Source organism: Microtus oregoni, unplaced genomic scaffold (assembly GCF_018167655.1).
Source record: "Microtus oregoni isolate MIOR12 unplaced genomic scaffold, Mior012 000016F_ref0000370, whole genome shotgun sequence".
Classification (NCBI taxonomy): domain Eukaryota; kingdom Metazoa; phylum Chordata; class Mammalia; order Rodentia; family Cricetidae; genus Microtus; species Microtus oregoni.
Window position 1 is genome coordinate 5,520,001 of NW_024543075.1, and position 18,554 is coordinate 5,538,554.

General features: G+C 48.2%; 1 protein-coding gene across 2 annotated transcripts in view; it reads right to left on the reverse strand.

Annotated features, from left to right (window-relative positions):
* Inpp5a (inositol polyphosphate-5-phosphatase A) overlaps nt 1-18,554 on the reverse strand; it is a 195,420-nt gene that overhangs the window by 20,583 nt on the left and 156,283 nt on the right. For both annotated transcript variants that reach the window (XM_041666416.1, XM_041666418.1), the window contains exons 10-11: nt 3,597-3,692; nt 3,437-3,511 (exon numbers count right to left, since the gene is read on the reverse strand). In XM_041666416.1, the coding sequence (XP_041522350.1) occupies nt 3,437-3,511; nt 3,597-3,692 (171 nt within the window). The remainder of the gene's footprint in view (nt 1-3,436; nt 3,512-3,596; nt 3,693-18,554) is intronic.

The window sequence follows — 18,554 nt, forward strand, 5'->3', positions numbered from 1 at the left end:
TAACACTTGAGGTCCAGGAACCTGGCAAATCTGATGACTTCTTGGGTGAGCTTCTGGCAGATAGGCATGAGTGCCAAGAACTCACTTGGTGGAAATGCTCCCGACTTCAAAGCTGAATTCTTTTATAAGAGAGTCAAGTTCAAAACATTTCCTGAGTGTTCAAACTTTTTTATTTTATTTTATTTTTTAAATTTATTTATTTATTAAGGATTTCTGCCTCGTCCCCACAACCGCTTCCCATTTCCCTCCCCCTCCCCCGATCAAGTCCCCCTCCCTCATCTGCTCGAAGAGCAATCAGGGTTCCCTGACCTGTGGGAAGCCCAAGGACTGCCCACCTCCATCCAGGTCTCGTAAGGTGAGCATCCAAACTGCCTAGGATCCCACAAAGCCAGTACGTGCAGTAGGATCAAAAACCCACTGCAATTGTTCTTGAATTCTCAGTATTCCTCATTGTCCGCTATGTTCAAACTTTTTTTTAAAACAACACCTTCAAACCCTTCTCCTACTGGGTTGTCTTGTCCAGCCTTGATATGAGGGTTTATGCCTTGTCTTATTGCATCTTGTTATGCCGTGTTCAGTTGATGTCCCTAGGAGGTCTGCTATTTTCTGAAGGGAAATGAGGAGCACTGAATCTGGGGGAGAGGGGAGATGGGGTAATGATTGGGAAAAGTGGAGGAAGGGGAAGCTGTGGTCGAGACGTATTGTATGAGAGAAGACTAACGAATAAACAAACAAATAAAAGCAAAACTGAAAAAATCAATTAAACAAACAAACAAAGCATCAGGGCCTTTCTTACTATGCAGCCTTCAGTGGCCTCACACTGCGATCTTCTGTCTCACCTCCCAGGTCTGCGATGACAGACTTGTACCATGTCTATACATCTATCTGTACATGCTTAGTGCAATTTTTCCTTCTCCTTATTATTTTCCTCTTCTTAAAAAAATTTTGTGTGTGTGTGTGTGTTCATGTATGTGTGTGCTGGAGTGCTTGTATACATCTGTGTGAATATATATGAGGCCATGGCTCAGTGTGAAGTGTCTTCTTCAGTCATTCTCTAAGTTATTTTGAGATAGGATTTGTCACTGAACCTGGAGCCCACTGATTCAATTAGACTTGCTGGTCAGGGAGTCCCAAAGAGCCTCCCCCTTCTGCCTTCTCAATGCTGAGATAACAGATTCACAGTGACAAACCTGGTTTTAAAAAAACAAAACAAAACAAGGACACTAGAGATCTGAACTTAGTTCACGGTAGGCACTTTAACCTGAACAATCTCCCCAGCCCTTCTTCTTTTGTTTCTTTGAGGTATGGTCTCATGTAGCTCAGGCTGGCTTCAAACTCTATGCAGCTGAGGATAACCTTGAATTCCCGCCTCTCTTGCTTAAGTCTTGTGACAATAGAACTACAAGAATAACCACTCAAATTTCACCTTAAAGAAAGGCCAGAATAGTGTGTGCTGAAGGCAGATTATCTTCTGGAGAAGAACAAGGTTGGTCATTTCAGTGGCACAGCTAATTCTCCTCTCTATGCTAAGACAGCCTTGTGGAGCCCGGAGACCCCAGTGGTACACCCCTGGATATTTCTAGGACCCATTTTTACATTCTCTTTCCCAGTGCTGCCCAAGGTCAAACTGTTCTCTCCTTAGCTGCTGGAGTCTCCTTATCTGTCTCTCTGCTTCTTCCAAAACATCCTGTGTCCTTGGTGACCCTTGTATCCTCCATCTTGCCTTGTGCAAAGTACCAACTGACTTTACTTCTCTGGCTTAAAAGAGCAAGCTCTAGCGGGGCCCCCAAACACCTTCCCCCGGCCTTCCCTAAGCTTGGAAACCATGTAGAAGGGGCCAGTGTACACCACCGAGGTGCCCAGGCTCATGAGGTTCTTGCTCTACTCCTGTTTTTTTCAGAGACAGCAGCTCACTATGTAGCTTTGCCTGGCCTTGAACTCATCAAGTTCGACTGTGCCTCCTGAGTGCTGGGATCAAAGGCCTGTGCCACCACGCCCAATGTGATCTGTTCTTTTGAAGTGAACTGGAAAGTGACCTATACCTGAGCATGGCTGGCAGAATAACCATTGCCCTAGGGAAGCCCCTTTAGTAGGAACCACCAGTGACCACAGTCTTTGAGTGACTGAGCATGCAAAAAGGGACCAGTGGGCACTGATGCAGGACCAAAGGAGAGGGAAAGGAATCCATCAGAGGCCGCTAAAGGACTCAGTGGGGAGAATCTATATGAAGCCCTCCTATGGACAAGCAGGAGTAGAGTCAGGGATACTTGCAAGGTCAGCATGGCATGTGGCAGGAATGAGGTTAGTAATCAGTCCCAAGGCAGGTGGGTCAGGCCTGCCACAGCAGTGGCAATGGACTAGGCTTCTCGAGGAGCATCTGCTGGGCCTGAATAGTAGGAGGAGTTGGTGGACTCTGGGCCGGATGAGTAGCAAGGGGCTAGTGTGACTTCCTAAGAGAGGTTACAGCATGGAGGGCTGGGCATGCAGCTCACTATGTTCTGGTAAATGTGGAGCTCTGCTAGGGGTGGGAGCTATAGTATGTCGTGACAATCTCTATGGTACAAACTCTACCTTTGTGGCCAAACCTAAACTATACTGTGGCCACTGTATTTAATGGCCAGCAGGGTGTATTTAACCACGGCATGCACCTGCCAGCCCCAATACATACATACAAACATACATACATACATACATACAAACAACAGTTACATTCAGGCCCCTCTAAGTGCCAGTCTGCTTGTGGCTTAGATCAGCGCAAGTGCCCACGACTAGAGATGCCTTCCCAGCAGCCGTATTCTTGAAGGTTTGAGTGGCACATTCTTGACATAAATTTCAATTTACATGCATGTGCTTATATACACTACAGTTATACATGTATACCTGTACACACAAATGATACAAATGCAGTTATGTGCATATGCACACACATAAACATCAACTAACATAATGCATGTGGACATATGCTTATATACTCAGGTACACACACACACGTGTACACACACACAAGCACACGCATGTACATATAGGCCTTGAATACACAAGCCCATAAGGACATGAGGGACTTGCTCGCTTCCATCACACATATGTGCAGCTTCTCCCTACTCAAAATTAGGTTCCAAGCCCGTGCTGCATACCTAAGGCCATGAACTCTCTAGTATCCACAGTAGCAGGCAGGGCCTGACTTCTCTCACTCAGGAGATTCCAGTGCTCATAGGTCATAGGAACACTGTGCTGCCCATTGACAGGATGATAATCCTGGCAGCCTAGCCTAGCCTGCCCCAGCCCTATAAGTCACCTCCTCCAAGTCAGCCTGGAGCTCAAGTTGAACTCTGGGTGGCCTGAACACATGTAGATGTGCTTGTGGTACTCCAGGGCCAGGAATGTCTCATGGGAAGGATCCAGGATAACCACGTATATGCCTTAAAATAGAACTCACCGCAGTGCCGTTGTTGTCCCGGAAGACATCCTGGTTGAAGTAGTCGAAGAGCTTCTTTTCCAACTGGAGTACAACCTGCCGGGTCAGAGATGCTTCAGTGCCCTGCACAGTTCCCACTCCTCAGGTTGGGGGTGGCTGCCCTTAGTCATGAGCCACTTACCTTCCGGTCATTGTCTGACTCCCGAAATATCAACTTTACAACCTCATTGGTATCAGCAGCCCGGACTGTCTGCATCGTGGCCTTTGTACAGAGAGTCTGCAACAAAACAAGGGTGCTCAGTCCCAGTCTGCCCCAGCTGGTTTTACCCAAAGCCCATAATCAATGGTTTCCCAATGTCCAATGGGAAGGGAAGGAGATCAGTGTTCCTGGACACAAGGATTTCACATCCATCCAGGAGACCAGCTAGCCAATCCTTATGGGCTATCACTCAGAAAGCCCTCCACCAGGCTATGCAAGGTTCTGACTGAGTGTGGCTGAGAGTGCAATACAGAGGCAAGACGCTTATGCTTCTTCAGGAGCCAAGGTTTTGTTAGCAGTGTCCATGCCAGGCAGCAAGTTGAGCCCTTCAAAGGGCTCCTTGTTGGTGCTGTCTCTCCTGAGCCTCCCCAAGCCCTATGGGGCTAGCTAAGGCTATCAAGCTGCAGTATGGGCCATGCCATAGGGCACTAAGTCCAGGAGGTCCAGAGGTGGACGGTCAAAAGGTCAGAATCTCAGAAGACAAGTCCTGGGCTCTGGCCAGGAGTCAGGAGAACTGAGGGCGGGTGTAACAGGATACAAGAGCAGCAAGTAGCCTGATGAAGTCAGCAAATGCTCAGACAGGCTTTTCCACCAAAGGATGGCTGGCTGTGGAGCAACCACTAACCTTCTTGTTGCACGCTTGGATGTGCGTTTTTTGGTGCTCCTGAGCCAAAAGCAACCAGCTAGAGCATTGGTTGATAATTAAATTCATGCCTGCTTGAATTAGCCTCAATACATGCAGGAAGGGGTCAAAAAGGTCACTCCCGAAAGGCAGGACAAAGTTGGGGACTGCCCCGCCTGCCAGGCACAGGAGCCACTAGAAGCAATAGCCCTCCCCCTCCGCTGTGCCCCAATACATACACTACAGGGGCCTGGAGCTGACAGGAGGATGAAAACAAGACACTCACAGACACAAGTGACAATGCAACACAAGATGCCTAGAGCCCAAAGCAAAAGACCTCTTAGACAAATGAAGGTTCTCAGTAACTGCCTCTTGCCTTGATGATAAAGGGGGTGGCTACTTTATCAGCCAACCGATCATTTACACAAAAATGTGTATAAACAGCTGAGTCAAACAGAAAGCAAAGAGCCTTGTCACCTGGGCTGGGGTGATAGGAGGAGCTACTTGGGGCTAGTGACAGTCCTCAACTGGGCATATGTAAATGAAACATTTTTAGTTTTTATTTTTTTAAACAAAGAGAATGAGTTTTACTTAAAAGGAGATCAGTTTACTGGAAGTATATGACCTTTTAAAGTCTCTATACTGCAGGATCCCTTGGGGGTCTGTGCTGTGAGGACCCAGAAAAATTGCTTAGGTTCAGGACTCTGTACCCTCATTTCTGCCTGGGACCCATTGAGGTGTCAGATACCCACGGGGCACAAACCTCAGGTGCTCCTAGGCAGCTGTGCCAACACAGCATCCATCCTATAAGGTGCATGAAGACAAGGGATGAGTAGAGTTAGCCAGCCCTATGTGCAGCATTCCAGCTCAGGCTTGCCACTCTCCAAGCACACTTCAGGCCAGGCCATTGACATTCAGGGCACAGATCAGCTAACCCAGCCAAGCCCCCAAAGTGGCTTTTGGACTCTGTGTCACAAATCAGTCTGGCTGCCTTGGAACTGTGGAGGATTAGGACAAGTACCCAAACAACCAGGGGCATCAAGGCCACCCAGCCCCCTGCATCCCATGGAGGTCTTGGCCCATCCTGATGCTAATGCGCTTAAGTGGCTTAAGCTGCTTTCTATGAATGGGGGAACGGCTCTGGGTGGGGGCACACAGGCAGAGGGCCATTGTGGCCACTGCAAGATGGTTCAGGAAATGCATGGTCGTGTCTCCTTGAAGGCATCTGCCCTCAACTGTTAAAAACCCTGCTTTATCTCACTCTCCAAGCTGGCAGCTCCCAAAGGATCAACATCTGAAGGTCCCCAGAGCTGTGCAGGAGCCAGCCACCCCGCCCCCTTCTCCCACATCCCCTCTCATGGAACCTCCCCATTCACAGGTTGTAAAGGCTCCATCAGGACTGAGCAGGCAAAGCGGCCTTCTCTTGGCCTTTCAAACCCGGGAAGTCGTAACCACTCATGCAGAAAGCTGCCAGGCCTAGCCTTTCCGGCTCAACCTAAGGAAGGGATTTTACTCTTTTGAAAGGAGAAGAAATACTCCAAATGCTATTTTTAAAAACCATCTAAGATCCATTTTTACCACCAAAGGCTGCATCACAGGGCACTAGAAGGGTTGGTTTAGTCCTTAAATGGCTGTTTTGTCTCCTGGAAGATGCCGGGCTCACCATGTGCCAAGGATATGTTCACCTGCCTTTCCTGGTTTCTTCTTCCTTAGACAGCTACCAAACATGATGCCTAGCCTGGTGTCCCCAAGCCCAGGACACTGGTGACAGCAGCAGACAGCTGTTTTTTTGTGCTATCAAATCACACAATTTTTACAGCTCATTAGATTTGCACAAGCTACCTAGTAATCAGTTGCCCTCATGTGAGAGTAGGCATTGGCCAGCTCATCCCAGGAACCAAATCTGCTCATTTCCTCCACTCAGGTGTCACAAACTACTCGCAGGGATCAAAACTTTATTAAGGGCAAATAACTGTTGGTCCTAACAGCAGGCCAAGTCTTTCAGGTGTAATGCGAAAGGGTGCTTAGAAAAGCAAAAACTACTGTGCTTTCTTTTTAAGAAAAAAATCTATCTAGCTGTCTATCTATCTATCTATCTATCTATCTATCTATCTATCTATCCATCCTCCAAACAGGTTCTCTCTATTATGTTGCTCTGGCTATGTAGACGAGGCCTGGCCTTGAACTCACAAAGCTCTGCCTGCCTTTGCCTCCCCCTGCAAAAAAATCTTTAAAATGGTATTTACTTGTGTGTGTGCACATGTGAGTGGATATGTGTGCATCACCACATGCATGTGGAGACAAGAAAACAATCTGTGGGAGTTAGTTCTCTTCTTCTACCATTTCTGTTCCTGGGATGGAACTCAGGTCATCAGCCTTGGTCACTCACTGAGCTGTCTCATTGGTCCTTGTCTGTGCATTTTGACACACAGGTCTACCTGGGGCTAGATAGTGAGTCAGCCTCAGCTGGCCTCAAACCTCAGAATAACCAGATTGTAGCTCACCCAAAGGTCCTTAGCACACTATCTCTTCATAGGGGCAGGGGAGGGTGCAGCATGAGGAGATAGTTTCTCAGTCCCAGGGCCACCTTCAAATGACCTCTGGACACTTTGGAATCTGCTTTGGTGACCTGGGAAAGGTTTTAAGCATGCTTGCAAGTTTTAGAGCTGATCTTGATAATAGTGGTTGAGGCACACTGTAAAAATACATAAAGAGATTTTTAAAACTTCCTATCGGCAGTGGAATCCAAGCAGGGCAGCTCTAAGCTCAGTGTGAGTGCATCTGGCTGGGCTGTCCTCCAGCAGTTCCCCAGCTACAAAGCTGTGAAACAAATCAAGCCACACTGCAGCCTCTTTGTGGTACCCAGCACACCAGCCTCTAAAGCCAGCAACTTTTTAAAAAAGCATATTGGTGCATGCTTGTCAGTAGCTGAGAGTCCAAAATGGCCTTCACTGGGCAGGTTTCTCTTTGTACCTTGCCATGGCAGATGGTGCATTCCACCAGGTTGGGTTTCCAAAGGATCATTTAGCTCTGGGCTAGGCAGACAGGGACTCCTAGGTCAAGCTTTCACCACCATTCTCTATTGGTCTCTGGTACCAGAACTGCAGTGCCCACTGCAGTCCTGTGTCCACTGACCACCAGGACATGCTACTTGGGCCTCCTTGCCACACTGTGGGGCTTTTCAGGAAGCCAAGTGGTCTCAGCACCCTTGACACGGGCTGGGGATCAGGCAGGTAACTAATGAGGCTCTTGGAGAAATAAGAGGTGGTTAGAGCAAAGCAGATGGGAAGAAACCACAGCCTGAACAAAGGCAGGCCGGGGTGGGGCAGGAGTCTGAGTACAAAGGGAGGGGCTGCAGGAGCCTTTGGGAAGCAGGGAGGTGGTAGCGGCTACCTGAAGCAATGCCGGTCACAAGAGAACCCTATCTTTAGGCTAAGCCAGTGGAACCGAGGCAAGGGGTACGGAAATGTGAGAAGGGTGGTGGCCATGGCAGAAAGACAGCACGGAAAGTAGATGGACCAGGACTAAGCTGAGAAGTGATGAGTAGAACCATAGGTGGAGCCCAGATATGGGAGCCCCCTTATGGCTTATAAGGCTAGAATAGAAACAGGGTATACACAGCAGACAGAACCAGGGGTCTTTTCACTCCTCAGAGGCAGAGACAATTCAAATGTGTTTCCAAATTGCCTATTTAGTTTACCCAGAAAGCATAGCAAATGCATCTGTGTTAAAGTCACTCCTCAAGAGAGCATTTTTTAAATTGAAAATTCATACAATATATTCCCCTCCCCCATTTCCTCTCAGATTCTTTCTACCTCCCTACCCTCTTCTTTAGAAAACAAACAGAAAAATTTAAAAAACAAACAAATCAGAATAAAAAACACAATGATAAAAGAACGAGAAACACAAATATACAAAAACAAAATCCATGAAAACATAAAATTGGAAAACATAATATCCAAACAAAAGGCCAGTAAGATAAACAAACCAACAAGAAACAAAAAAAAAATCTACAAAAATACCATCGAGTTCATTTTGTGTTGGCTACTATCTACTGCTGGGCATGGGGCCTGTCTTTAAATGTGGTTTATATACTCAGTGAGACTCCATTGGAGAGAATTAATTTTTCCTTTGCAAGTGGTTGTCTATTGGAGATAACTTTTTGGTTACGGATGGGAGTCTAATTCTCCCTCTCAATGCTGGGACCTGTATAAACCTGTACAGGCCCATTGCATGCTGACCATTAAAAGTTTTTGCTTGCTTGCTTTGAGACAGGTCTCTCTATATAGCTCTGGCTGGCCCAAACTCACAGAGGTCCATCTGCCTCTGCCTCCTGAGTGCTGGGATTAAAGGTGTGCGCCACCGTACTCCACAACAGCTATATTATGCTTATCTCTTATTTAGATGAGGATATCTGCTGGTAGCTAGATGGATGAATGCCCCAGGTGGGTGCCTATCCCTTTGTGACATCCAGGGTTCCCCTGACATCTCTTCAGAGGGAGGAGGCATCCCAGGAGTGATTCTGCCAGGGTAGTGAGGGACTCTTTGAGGGGATGGAGGCCCCAGTCCTCAGCCAGGGCTTAAGCCAACAAGCCACATACTGGCCAGCATCAGCATCTGCAGAACCCCTGAATATATGGGAGGGGGAACACAGCTAGCATAACTCTTCACTGGGCCTGCTTGTCTGGCCTCTGGCTAGAGCACAGCATCTCAGAATTTGTCCCAGGGGAGACATGGGCAGATTGGTGGACAGCTCTGGACCTTGCAAAGCCACCAGACACTCCATTGTCCAGCCCAGGACTGTGCTCTGGGAGGGGTTGATGCCTCCATTGTCTAAGGTAGCCTGTCACTCACCAGTAGCTGCACAAAGCATTGGGGGCAAGGTTTAATCCTGACTTTAGTCAGCAGATGAAAACCAGAGGCCAGATGTCCCCAGGCTGTTAAAAAACCCAGAGCCTCACTATTTTTTTTGCCTTCCTTCAAGAAGGTTTGTGGGGTGAGGGGTGGGTCAAGAGTTAATCACAAAGCAGTGACACCCCCTAACAGACATCACAGGCAGCCATTCTAGGGCAGGATAGAAGTTAAACCACCCCCAAGACGAATAGGCATCCCCCCTACTCCAAGTGGAACCTGAAGGGAACCATGTCTGCAACTCCGTTTGCAGAATCCAGGAGACCAGGTACTTCAATGCATACTTCATGAGTTAGCGGAACCAAAGATTCTAGGGCTCCCTTGCTGGAGATGTTGGTTGCTCTGCCAAGCCAAGGGTGGACAGACAGCACTCAGACCTGACCAGGCCACAGAAGCACTTATACTTGAGGGCCACACAAAGAACAAGCAACACTCCTCGGGGGTAAAACCGCCTTACAACTGGAGATGACAAAGCAAGCCTACTCCTAGAAGCCATGACATCCCCTGGTCTTTTAAGCTACAAGCCTTCCGTGGGAACTCTCCTGATGGAGCATCCCCAGCCTGTCCATGCTTTAGGACCTCGCCTCACTAGCACTTTGTGTTGAGACAGCCTGGATGGAGCACAGGCAGGATGGCAGCAACTCCACCTCTGTGGAACCCCATCTTGCCAGCTGGGCACCATGCAACAAGACCTACAGCTTCCTGTAGTAAAACCTTATTTGGCATGTCTGTGCCACTAAAAACCAGACATCCATTTATTGGCAGCCTCAGGCTAGCGTCCAGCAATCCTCATCCCAGGATGGTCATACCAAGTTCCAGAGGCTTCTCCATGGGTAAAGGTATCAGATGGTGGATGACTGGTTCTGTGTTGCAACCAAGTCTGTCTGCACAGAAAGCAGTTAGGAGAGAACGTACCGCTCTTGAAAATGGTGCTTAGCTCAGGCACATGAACTGCCTGGCACTCACAGGTTTGGCATGTGCCTGTGGCATGATGGCAGAAGGAAGAAGTGAGATTGCTGGGAGGAAGGAGTAGAGCTCAGCGTGGACCCACTCCAGGTAGAGTGCAGGGTGCTTGCTCCTCACACGGGCCTGCTTTTACTTGCTGCGGGCAACAGTTGGTGGGTGGGCTTAAAGATACATCTTACCAATTTTTCATGCCCATCCTCTAAACATGACCCTGTTTCTGAGCCTTTATTCTTCTGACAACTTCATGCAAGAAAACATGCAGACCCTCTGATAGCGTGAAATCAGGAACAAAGGCCTGGGGACAAAGGGGTGAGGGGTGGCTGTGGCCAGCCAAATTTCAGCCACACACAGATGTTCCTAGGAATGTCGGAAAGCCGATGTTTTAAAAAGAAATGAGCCTTAAAACAATGTCTACAGCAGGGAAGAGGGAGGTCTATCCCAGTAGCATGCAATTGGATTCCGTCAGGGCCAGAACAACATCACACATTTTAGTGATGGGCTGTACTGGGCCCTCACATCCATCTGAGCTGTGTGTCCCACAGTCTGTTCGCTCTTTCCAAGATGAATTTTGCTTCATAGTACTACAGTTTAGTGAACAATCTCTAAGACTTCCAACAACAGTGGTGACTCAAGACAGGAAACCTTAATGTAGAAACTCTGGTTTGAGGCAACAACTGAAACACGTTTAGCTAGAGAGGGGCAGCATCTCAGACCAAGAGGGGCAAGGCAGGGAGTGAAGCCAGAATGGCTGTGCTGCCTTCCGCTGTGCTGTGAATGGAGCGGGAACTCTGAAGGAAGTTTGAGCCCCTGGGCAAACGGCTCCCTTTGCATGGTGCTGGCACAGAGTGGGGCTAGAAGACTCAGGGACACAGAAGGGCTCATGCCAAGTAAGGCTCTCCTGACTCTGTCCACACATGCCATCACTCACAAGACCCCTTCAGCATCCATATTCAGTTACAAATATGGTGGCCATATCCCATCTTATCTGTACGTGAATCTATTAATGCCACTCACGAACAGTGCCACTCACACATGTGCAGGGCTCGCATGCCTTCCTAGCCTCTGCCTGATCTGCAGGTAACTGTGAATCTCTCTGACCACAGCCTCTGTGCAGGGGGCCACTGGGTCAGGAGACACAGTCAGCAGGGCACAGGTCACTATCAATGAAGGTTCTGCTTTCACTATGGGACACTTCTAGGTGCGATGATCTTTGAGGTCTCCTGAACAAGTAAACCCCCTTCTGGCTTAGATAACTGAAGCCCATGTGATGAACCTGTACTGGTCTAGGCAGCCAGACAGATATCAGCTGGTGTATGGCAAGAAATTGCTTGTGCCAAGGAGGCCCAGCTTATATGTATAGTTGGCACCTTGATAAGAGCGTGTGAGCCTAGGAAAGGCTCCTCACTGGAATGCTGACCGTGGACAGTACAGAAGACATCCATCTGGTTCAGTCTTTCTTCTTCACACCCAAGGCTTTTAGCTAAATTCGGTCAAAAAAATGTACAGAGGTAAAGCTCCACAAGCATCACAGGGCAGAGATGATGGACGGGTAGGACAGAAAGGGACTGACTATAGACAGTTCCCAGCCAATCTGACACTCTGCTGAAGGAGGGAAGGACTCACAGCAAGTGCTCCTAGACACAATGACAGTTCCACACAGATGTCCCTTGAAACATATCAAAGGACAGTTCTAACCACTAAGCTCACATTTTGATGTTTCCAAAATGAAGAATTGACCCAGAGAATTACTATTATATAGGTTAAAAATAGTTCTATTAGGGCTGGAGACATGGCTCAGTGGTTAAGAGCACTGACTGCTCTTCCAGAGGACCCGGGTTCAATTCCCAGCAACCACATGGCAGCTCACAGCTGTATGTAACTCCAGTTCCAGAGAATCTGACATCGTTATACCAATGTACATTAAATAAAGTTAAATAAAGTTTAAAAAAATAGTCCTCTTAGAATACTGAACATTAATATAAATTTGGGTTTACAACATCATATGTTACTAACTTAATAGAATGTTTTTCTAGGAATATTTCCTTGGCAATGCTAATGAAAAGCTCTCCCTCATTGCTGCCACTGACGCAGAGTGCTGAGACACTGTAACCTCCTCAAATCGGGCATCTCAGATCCAGAACATACTTGCCTCAGCCATAAAATAGTGGATGAAGTTCTTCTAGGTCTGGATGCAGGTCACTGAGAAACAGGCACCAGAGGTTTAAAAGTTAAAATGTGACAGGCCCCTCAGTCTGCCACTGTCCTGCAATAGCCACTTGAACTTTAAAACACAAATAAGCAATGTCTAGCCATTTCTCGATAACTGGTATCTATGGACATTATTTCAAATCATATCATGGAGGAGACAATAAGGCCAAATGGCAAGTCACTCAAGTGACAGCTCCAAAATGGAAGCAGGTGATTTTAAGACTTGTATTCAATATATGAAAATAGAATCCAAACAAATTCCCTGACATGAACTGCAACTGAATCAGAAGTCAGCACACATAAGAGATGCTCATCTTGATTGCTGGTCTATGCCCTTTGTGGCAGAGACCAGGGTCCTAGATCCAGAGACCATGTGGAGAAGCTACTGCCATCCTTACAGAAGTAAAACACCATCATGGAGCTGGCAAGGATAATATCACACCAGGTCTAATTGTGTCTGATAAAAACCCATGACTAAATAGCACACACAAACAGTACTAATTCACCCTGCCAACCTTTCATACTTTGGGCATGCATATAGACACACATAGCTTCTGCACACCCTCATTTCCCTTGAAATCGAGGTGGAAGTCAGTGGGTGACTTGTCCCATAGGGAAGTTGTCTGTGGCCAGGCTGTAGAAACTATATACATACATGCCAGCATTACAACCACTATCTGTGGTTGTGGCAGCGCTGACCCACTACATCACATCTGTGGTCTCTCAGGTGCCCCACAAGGCACAGCACATAAAACATCCTCACTGATCCAAAAGTTGAGTGTCCCAGAGCTCCTCAATTAGCTCAAGTGTGCTTCACTGGGTGGGGAGGCACAGCAGGATAGCCTCACCTAAAACAGGAAGTAGACTGGTTACAGGAGCAGGATTTGTGGTGTCGGACCTGCCTACTCTCAGGACAGGATTTGACATGATTTCCTGAGCTTTCTGGAATGGGATTCCATGTGACACAGGAGGCCTGAGAGCAAAGCAGGTCTGGCCAATGGAGCTTCCTTCAGGCAGGCCCCATCCATCACCCCGGTTCATCTCCTCTGACTTTCCAAACAAATTAAGTCCAGTTGAAGAGCCTCACCATTTTGGAAGTCAGATGTTACCAATAATGGTAGAGGAAACATCGGATGGCCTGATATCCCTGTAGGTCACAGGGCGGGGCATAAAGGCCTGCGGTGCAAAGTTCACAACACACAAGTGCATCAGCGATGGATGCTGTTTGGGGAACTATCAACTGTCGCAGAGGTCCATCTTCTGTCCTTATCCCTGCTGGACACTGTCAACCGTGCATACGAAACAGAGTATCATAAAGATCCTGCCATCTCCTGCTTGCAGCAGCTGGACAAAGGTGGACACGGCGCTAATGAGCCTGAGTGACTTGTTCGCCTCACGACGACAGTGTGCGACCTACTTTTATAGGAATATGGGCACAAGCTGAGGCTCACATGTAGCAGGTGCCCACGCCCATGGCCCAGAAGGGTCTCACAAGACTGTGCTGGCCCTGTGGGTCACGCTCTCTGCCTTGGTTGGAGGTATACCTGCAGCAGTACCCCTTCAGGATGTCCCTAGGATCACGAAGCTGGGAAGAATGGACAGAAAGCAGAGCAGAGTGCTTAAGAGCCAGGACAGACCATAAGTATGCAGCCAAATCCTTGAGCAGTCTCAGTCCAAAGATCTAGCTCCTCTAATAGGGTCTTGGAATAAAAACACAGTAGAAACACTGGCTAATTAAGGCATGCAAACTGATCTTCGCAGAAGTAAATACTCTGAATATAAAACCCAAACTGTGATATGGCTGATACTGTCACCCCTATTCAGAAATGGTCCAACTAGGTCTTCTTCTGAGTCATTAAAAATAAATCCAATGGTTTTAGTTAGGAATTCTGTTACCACCATAACTTTTTAGGGCCCTCAAGTTGGGTGGTACTTTGTGTACACCCTATTTGAGGCCCCAGGTCCCAGGCTTCCTGCCACCTAAGTGCCCAATCTCCTGCAGGCAAAGGTGGAATGAAATGTCCACTTGGCCCTGTGGGAAGCCTAGCTCGAGAGAAAGAAGGGCTGCTACTATGACTCACTGCAAGGGACTAACTTGAATGTGCAGAATGTTCCAGGAACTGGTGAGAGCCACAGTGCAGATCTGCCTGCATTCTTGACTAGATAGAATTCTGAGGGCTGCTAACCAGGGGAAGCAGGCCCTGAGGAGCTCATGAAAACTCTACTGGACTCTGACACAGCAGTGCCCACTTCACATGAAGGCCAGGTCTTAATGCCTACTCTCCAAAAGACAGGGAAAACTCTGTATCACAAAGGGCTGCTAAGGCTCACCAGGTAAGGCCATGGCCAATCACGGAAATGCTGAGAAACAGGACTTAGTTTTGGCCAATTCACACAGCTGTACAAACACAGCAGGGTGGGCACAGCTACCCCCATTCAAGTTACACAGCTGTATACACAGCAGGGTGGATGGACATGGCTACCCCAGTTACTTCTGTTCAATTCATACAGCAGGGTGGACACGACTACCCCAGCTACCCCTGTTCAATTCACACAGTTGTGCACACACAGCAGGGTAGACACGGCTACCCCAGCTACCCCTGTTCAATTCACACAGTTGTACACACAACAGAGTGGACATGACTACCACAGCTACCCCTGTTCATTGAGCCTCTGGGGATATGCTGGTTAACACCTAGGTTCAAGCTCCTCCTACTATGGTCTGGAACATGCCCACAGTACTTGTAGGCAGTGCACACAGGGGCTCAGCAGAGGATCTGTCAAACAAGAACCCAATGACCACAGGTAGCCAGTACTTCAGCTGGACCCCACTCAAAAATAGCCTACTGGCTAGGGCAAGGGGCTCTCAGAGGGGATCCTGTGGAGTCACCAAAAGTAATGACTAGGTGCAATATTACCTCACTGGCTGACTTTCAGGAGCCCCTGGATATCGGTAGTGTCTGGACACCAGGCAGCCTGTACTGGCTTACTGTTGCAATGGTCTTCATCACATTGTGGGTATGACACTGGGGATCCTCTGAAGTGCTCTTCACAGCTGGGACAGCCACCACTGAGGTCACCTCAGTGCCACTCTGTACTTCCAGAGGAGCGGAGTCCTCTGGAAGGCTTGTGCTGAGACAGTGGTGCCTTCACTAGGCCCTGCTCTACAACAGGTACAGCTGGCACCTAAGCATGTAGCTGTCAGCAACTGGCAACAGGACTGTGAAAGACGACCGGCTTCCAAAATGCATCTATCACTACCACTGATAGGGAGGTGATGGACAGCAGGTGTGGTGAGCCCAGACCATGCAGAGACAGGCGCGGCTGGCACCGCTGTCACTCTGAGTCACTGTGGCCAGCTGAACACCCCAGCTGCCAGTTGCCACTGTGCAAGGCATAAAACATACCCTCCAAGCAATCCCAGCAGCAGGACTGCTGGAGGCTGCATTATTAATTAGAGTAATGGCGCGTGGTCCTGTTACACGGCAGGATAATCGTGTTTAATTTGTGTATGTTTTAATTATGGCTTAAGCGGTGCCAAATTTGATCAGAGTATCATCTTTTCAGTTCTGCTCTGCAAGCATGTTTGCATTCATTTGCATCTGAAACATAAGAAGCTGCTCTTCCCGGGGGCAGTGCCTCACAGCTCTGCACACAGAGCCCCTTTCACAGGCCACCCATCCCATCCCCACACTCCTCCCTCACTGCAAGTGACAAGCAGGTCTCTACTGTGCTCCAAGAGCTCCCAGAGCCTAGAAGCTGGTCCCTTCCTGGATGCACCCCAGAGCCTGAGCCCGCCCTCCCTGCAGGATGAACAATGGCTGCATTTTATACATTTAATTTACTGAGATTGGGCTTAGCTCATTGGCCTTTCATTGTTTTGGAGATGGATTTAATTAACCTCTGATGAATCTTGCCAGCCAGTGTGATGGCATGAGACCCCAAGGGGCAGGGCTATCAAATGAGCCCTATTCCCTGGAAGACTGGAATCTCCTTGCCTGTCCAGGATGGCAGGACAACTGAGGGGGGTTCTGTTCTGAGTGGGGATCCAGTGGCCTAAGAAAACAAAGCAAAAGTCTAGGCTGGGCCAGGCACTAAAAATCAATCTCCACTTTCATTTTAGGAGGTGAGCCACCTGTAGATAAACTACCTGTACGTGTTGGGTACCTTAGGCACCAGCCTTCCCTTGGCCCCAGGACTGCTTTTCCAGAAGACACCTTCCTGCAAGGAGGGCATCCTGTATCCGGAGCAGCATACCTTTCTACTCATAGCTACATCTGTCTGTGACTCTTCTGATTTCTTACTCTTCTTATTCCTTACTTTGCCTTTCATAAATATAAAAGTCACTTGGAGGTGACCTGTCAGAAATGAGGGTACAGAAATCCCTAAGAGTACTTGGGCCCTGGTTGGTCTGCAGGTGTGCATACTGAGGTATCGAAGGTCCTTCCAGGAAGGACAAGCACAGAGAGGAGAAGTGAAGATAGGAAAGGCTTGGCACTCCAAGTGGCCATGTCTATGAACTGGTGTCCCAGTCAGAGGCCCCCAGAAGCCATCATAGGCAAAGCTCCAGTTAGCATGGGTTGGCTGGGCTACATGCTTCCTATGGGTCCTCAGGCAGTCCTAGGTGGGGAAGGGGGCTTTGCCTTCTTTCTTGGCAGAAGATTACACATGGTAGAGTGTGACAGTAGACAGAACAGTGTGAGTCTGGGAGATACAGTGGGACAGGCTTCTCAAGGGGGGTAGTAGGACCATGTGCCATGGAATTTTCATAGTGGTTGGTAATAGTAAAATTATAAGGATATGGGGTCTTTAATCTCAGAGCTACAACCTTGCTTCACTAAACGTGCTTTTAAAACCTACACTAATAAAATTGTTTTCCACTTTTTTTTTTTTTTTTTACCGTTTGCTTTACTTACGTGATAAAATATATACAGAAGGTAAAGGTAAGCTTTACTGGTTGAATGAACAGCAGCAATCCACAGGCCTTAAAGAGCCTCAAAAGCCCTCCAAGAATTAATGCATAGATCTAAGAGATATTCATTTATTTATTGAGCAAATAATCCAGTTTAAAAACTATTGGTTCTCCTCCCACTCCTCTGCACGTGCCAGAATGACGGCAGAGACAGGAGCTCCAGGCTTCTAAAGTGGGGAGGGATGTACTAGAGAATTAGTGATGAAGGGAAGAGCCACAGCCATCAGGCGGCATACCAGGTCAGCAAGAGCCCGGTGCCAATGACCTCACTGCCCTGTTGTGAGGGCCTCCCTGAGGAGGAGGCTTCCTTGGGGGGGGGGTGTTACAGCCATGTAGGTCATGCTGTCCCATCCCAATGGCTTTGAGAAGAAAACTGTGGAGGGTGTTGTTTATAGGAGCCCAGCAGAACTGATATGACCACAGCACAGCAGTGCCAGGAGCCCTCATGTGGGGACATACAGCCAAACTGTGCATGGGGAAAGCACCCCACAGAGATGACAAGGGGCTGCAGTGGTCCCTCCTCAGGCAAAGCCCAGAGCCCACAGTGAGTACAGTGTATCTAGCCCTATTACTGTGTCATGTAATACCTTGAGGTAGGTGGCACGAAGACAGTGGTGTTTAAAAGACCTCACTTAATGGCTGAAAGGGTTCCTCCTCTACACTTTTGGGTCTTCTCCCCATGACTGGAGACACTGTCTGTCCCTTCTGTGGGAATCTGTACAGCAGCATGATAGCAAGACCATGGGGACATTTTCTCAAATACAAATGTTCTTGAATTAGTGCTAAAACTTCATCCAGACCTGCCACTGGAGAGCCTAACCACTTGGCTCTGTAAAACCTAGTAAATGAACCTTGAACTCTAGCTGCTTAGCTGCCTGGTACTCTAAGAAGGCCATGCATTCTAGAAGGAGTGGTGCAGGCAAAGCCAGTCAACACCACCTGCTCAGGCATGAAGGGGGACAGTGTAGGGAAAGGGGCTGGCAGCAGTGAGAGCTCCAGGGACACAGGAACTTTACTTAAGAAACTTAGAATCCTCTCCCAAACGCTACCCCTCCTCTTGGAAAACCTCTCTCCAAACAGCAAGGACTACAGAAGACCTGGGTGGCTTTGCAGATGCATCCATCGGCCATCAGGTGACATAAATTCACCATCCACAAGGCCAGTGCCGTGAGGTCAGAGCTCCAGACACATCTAACACTTA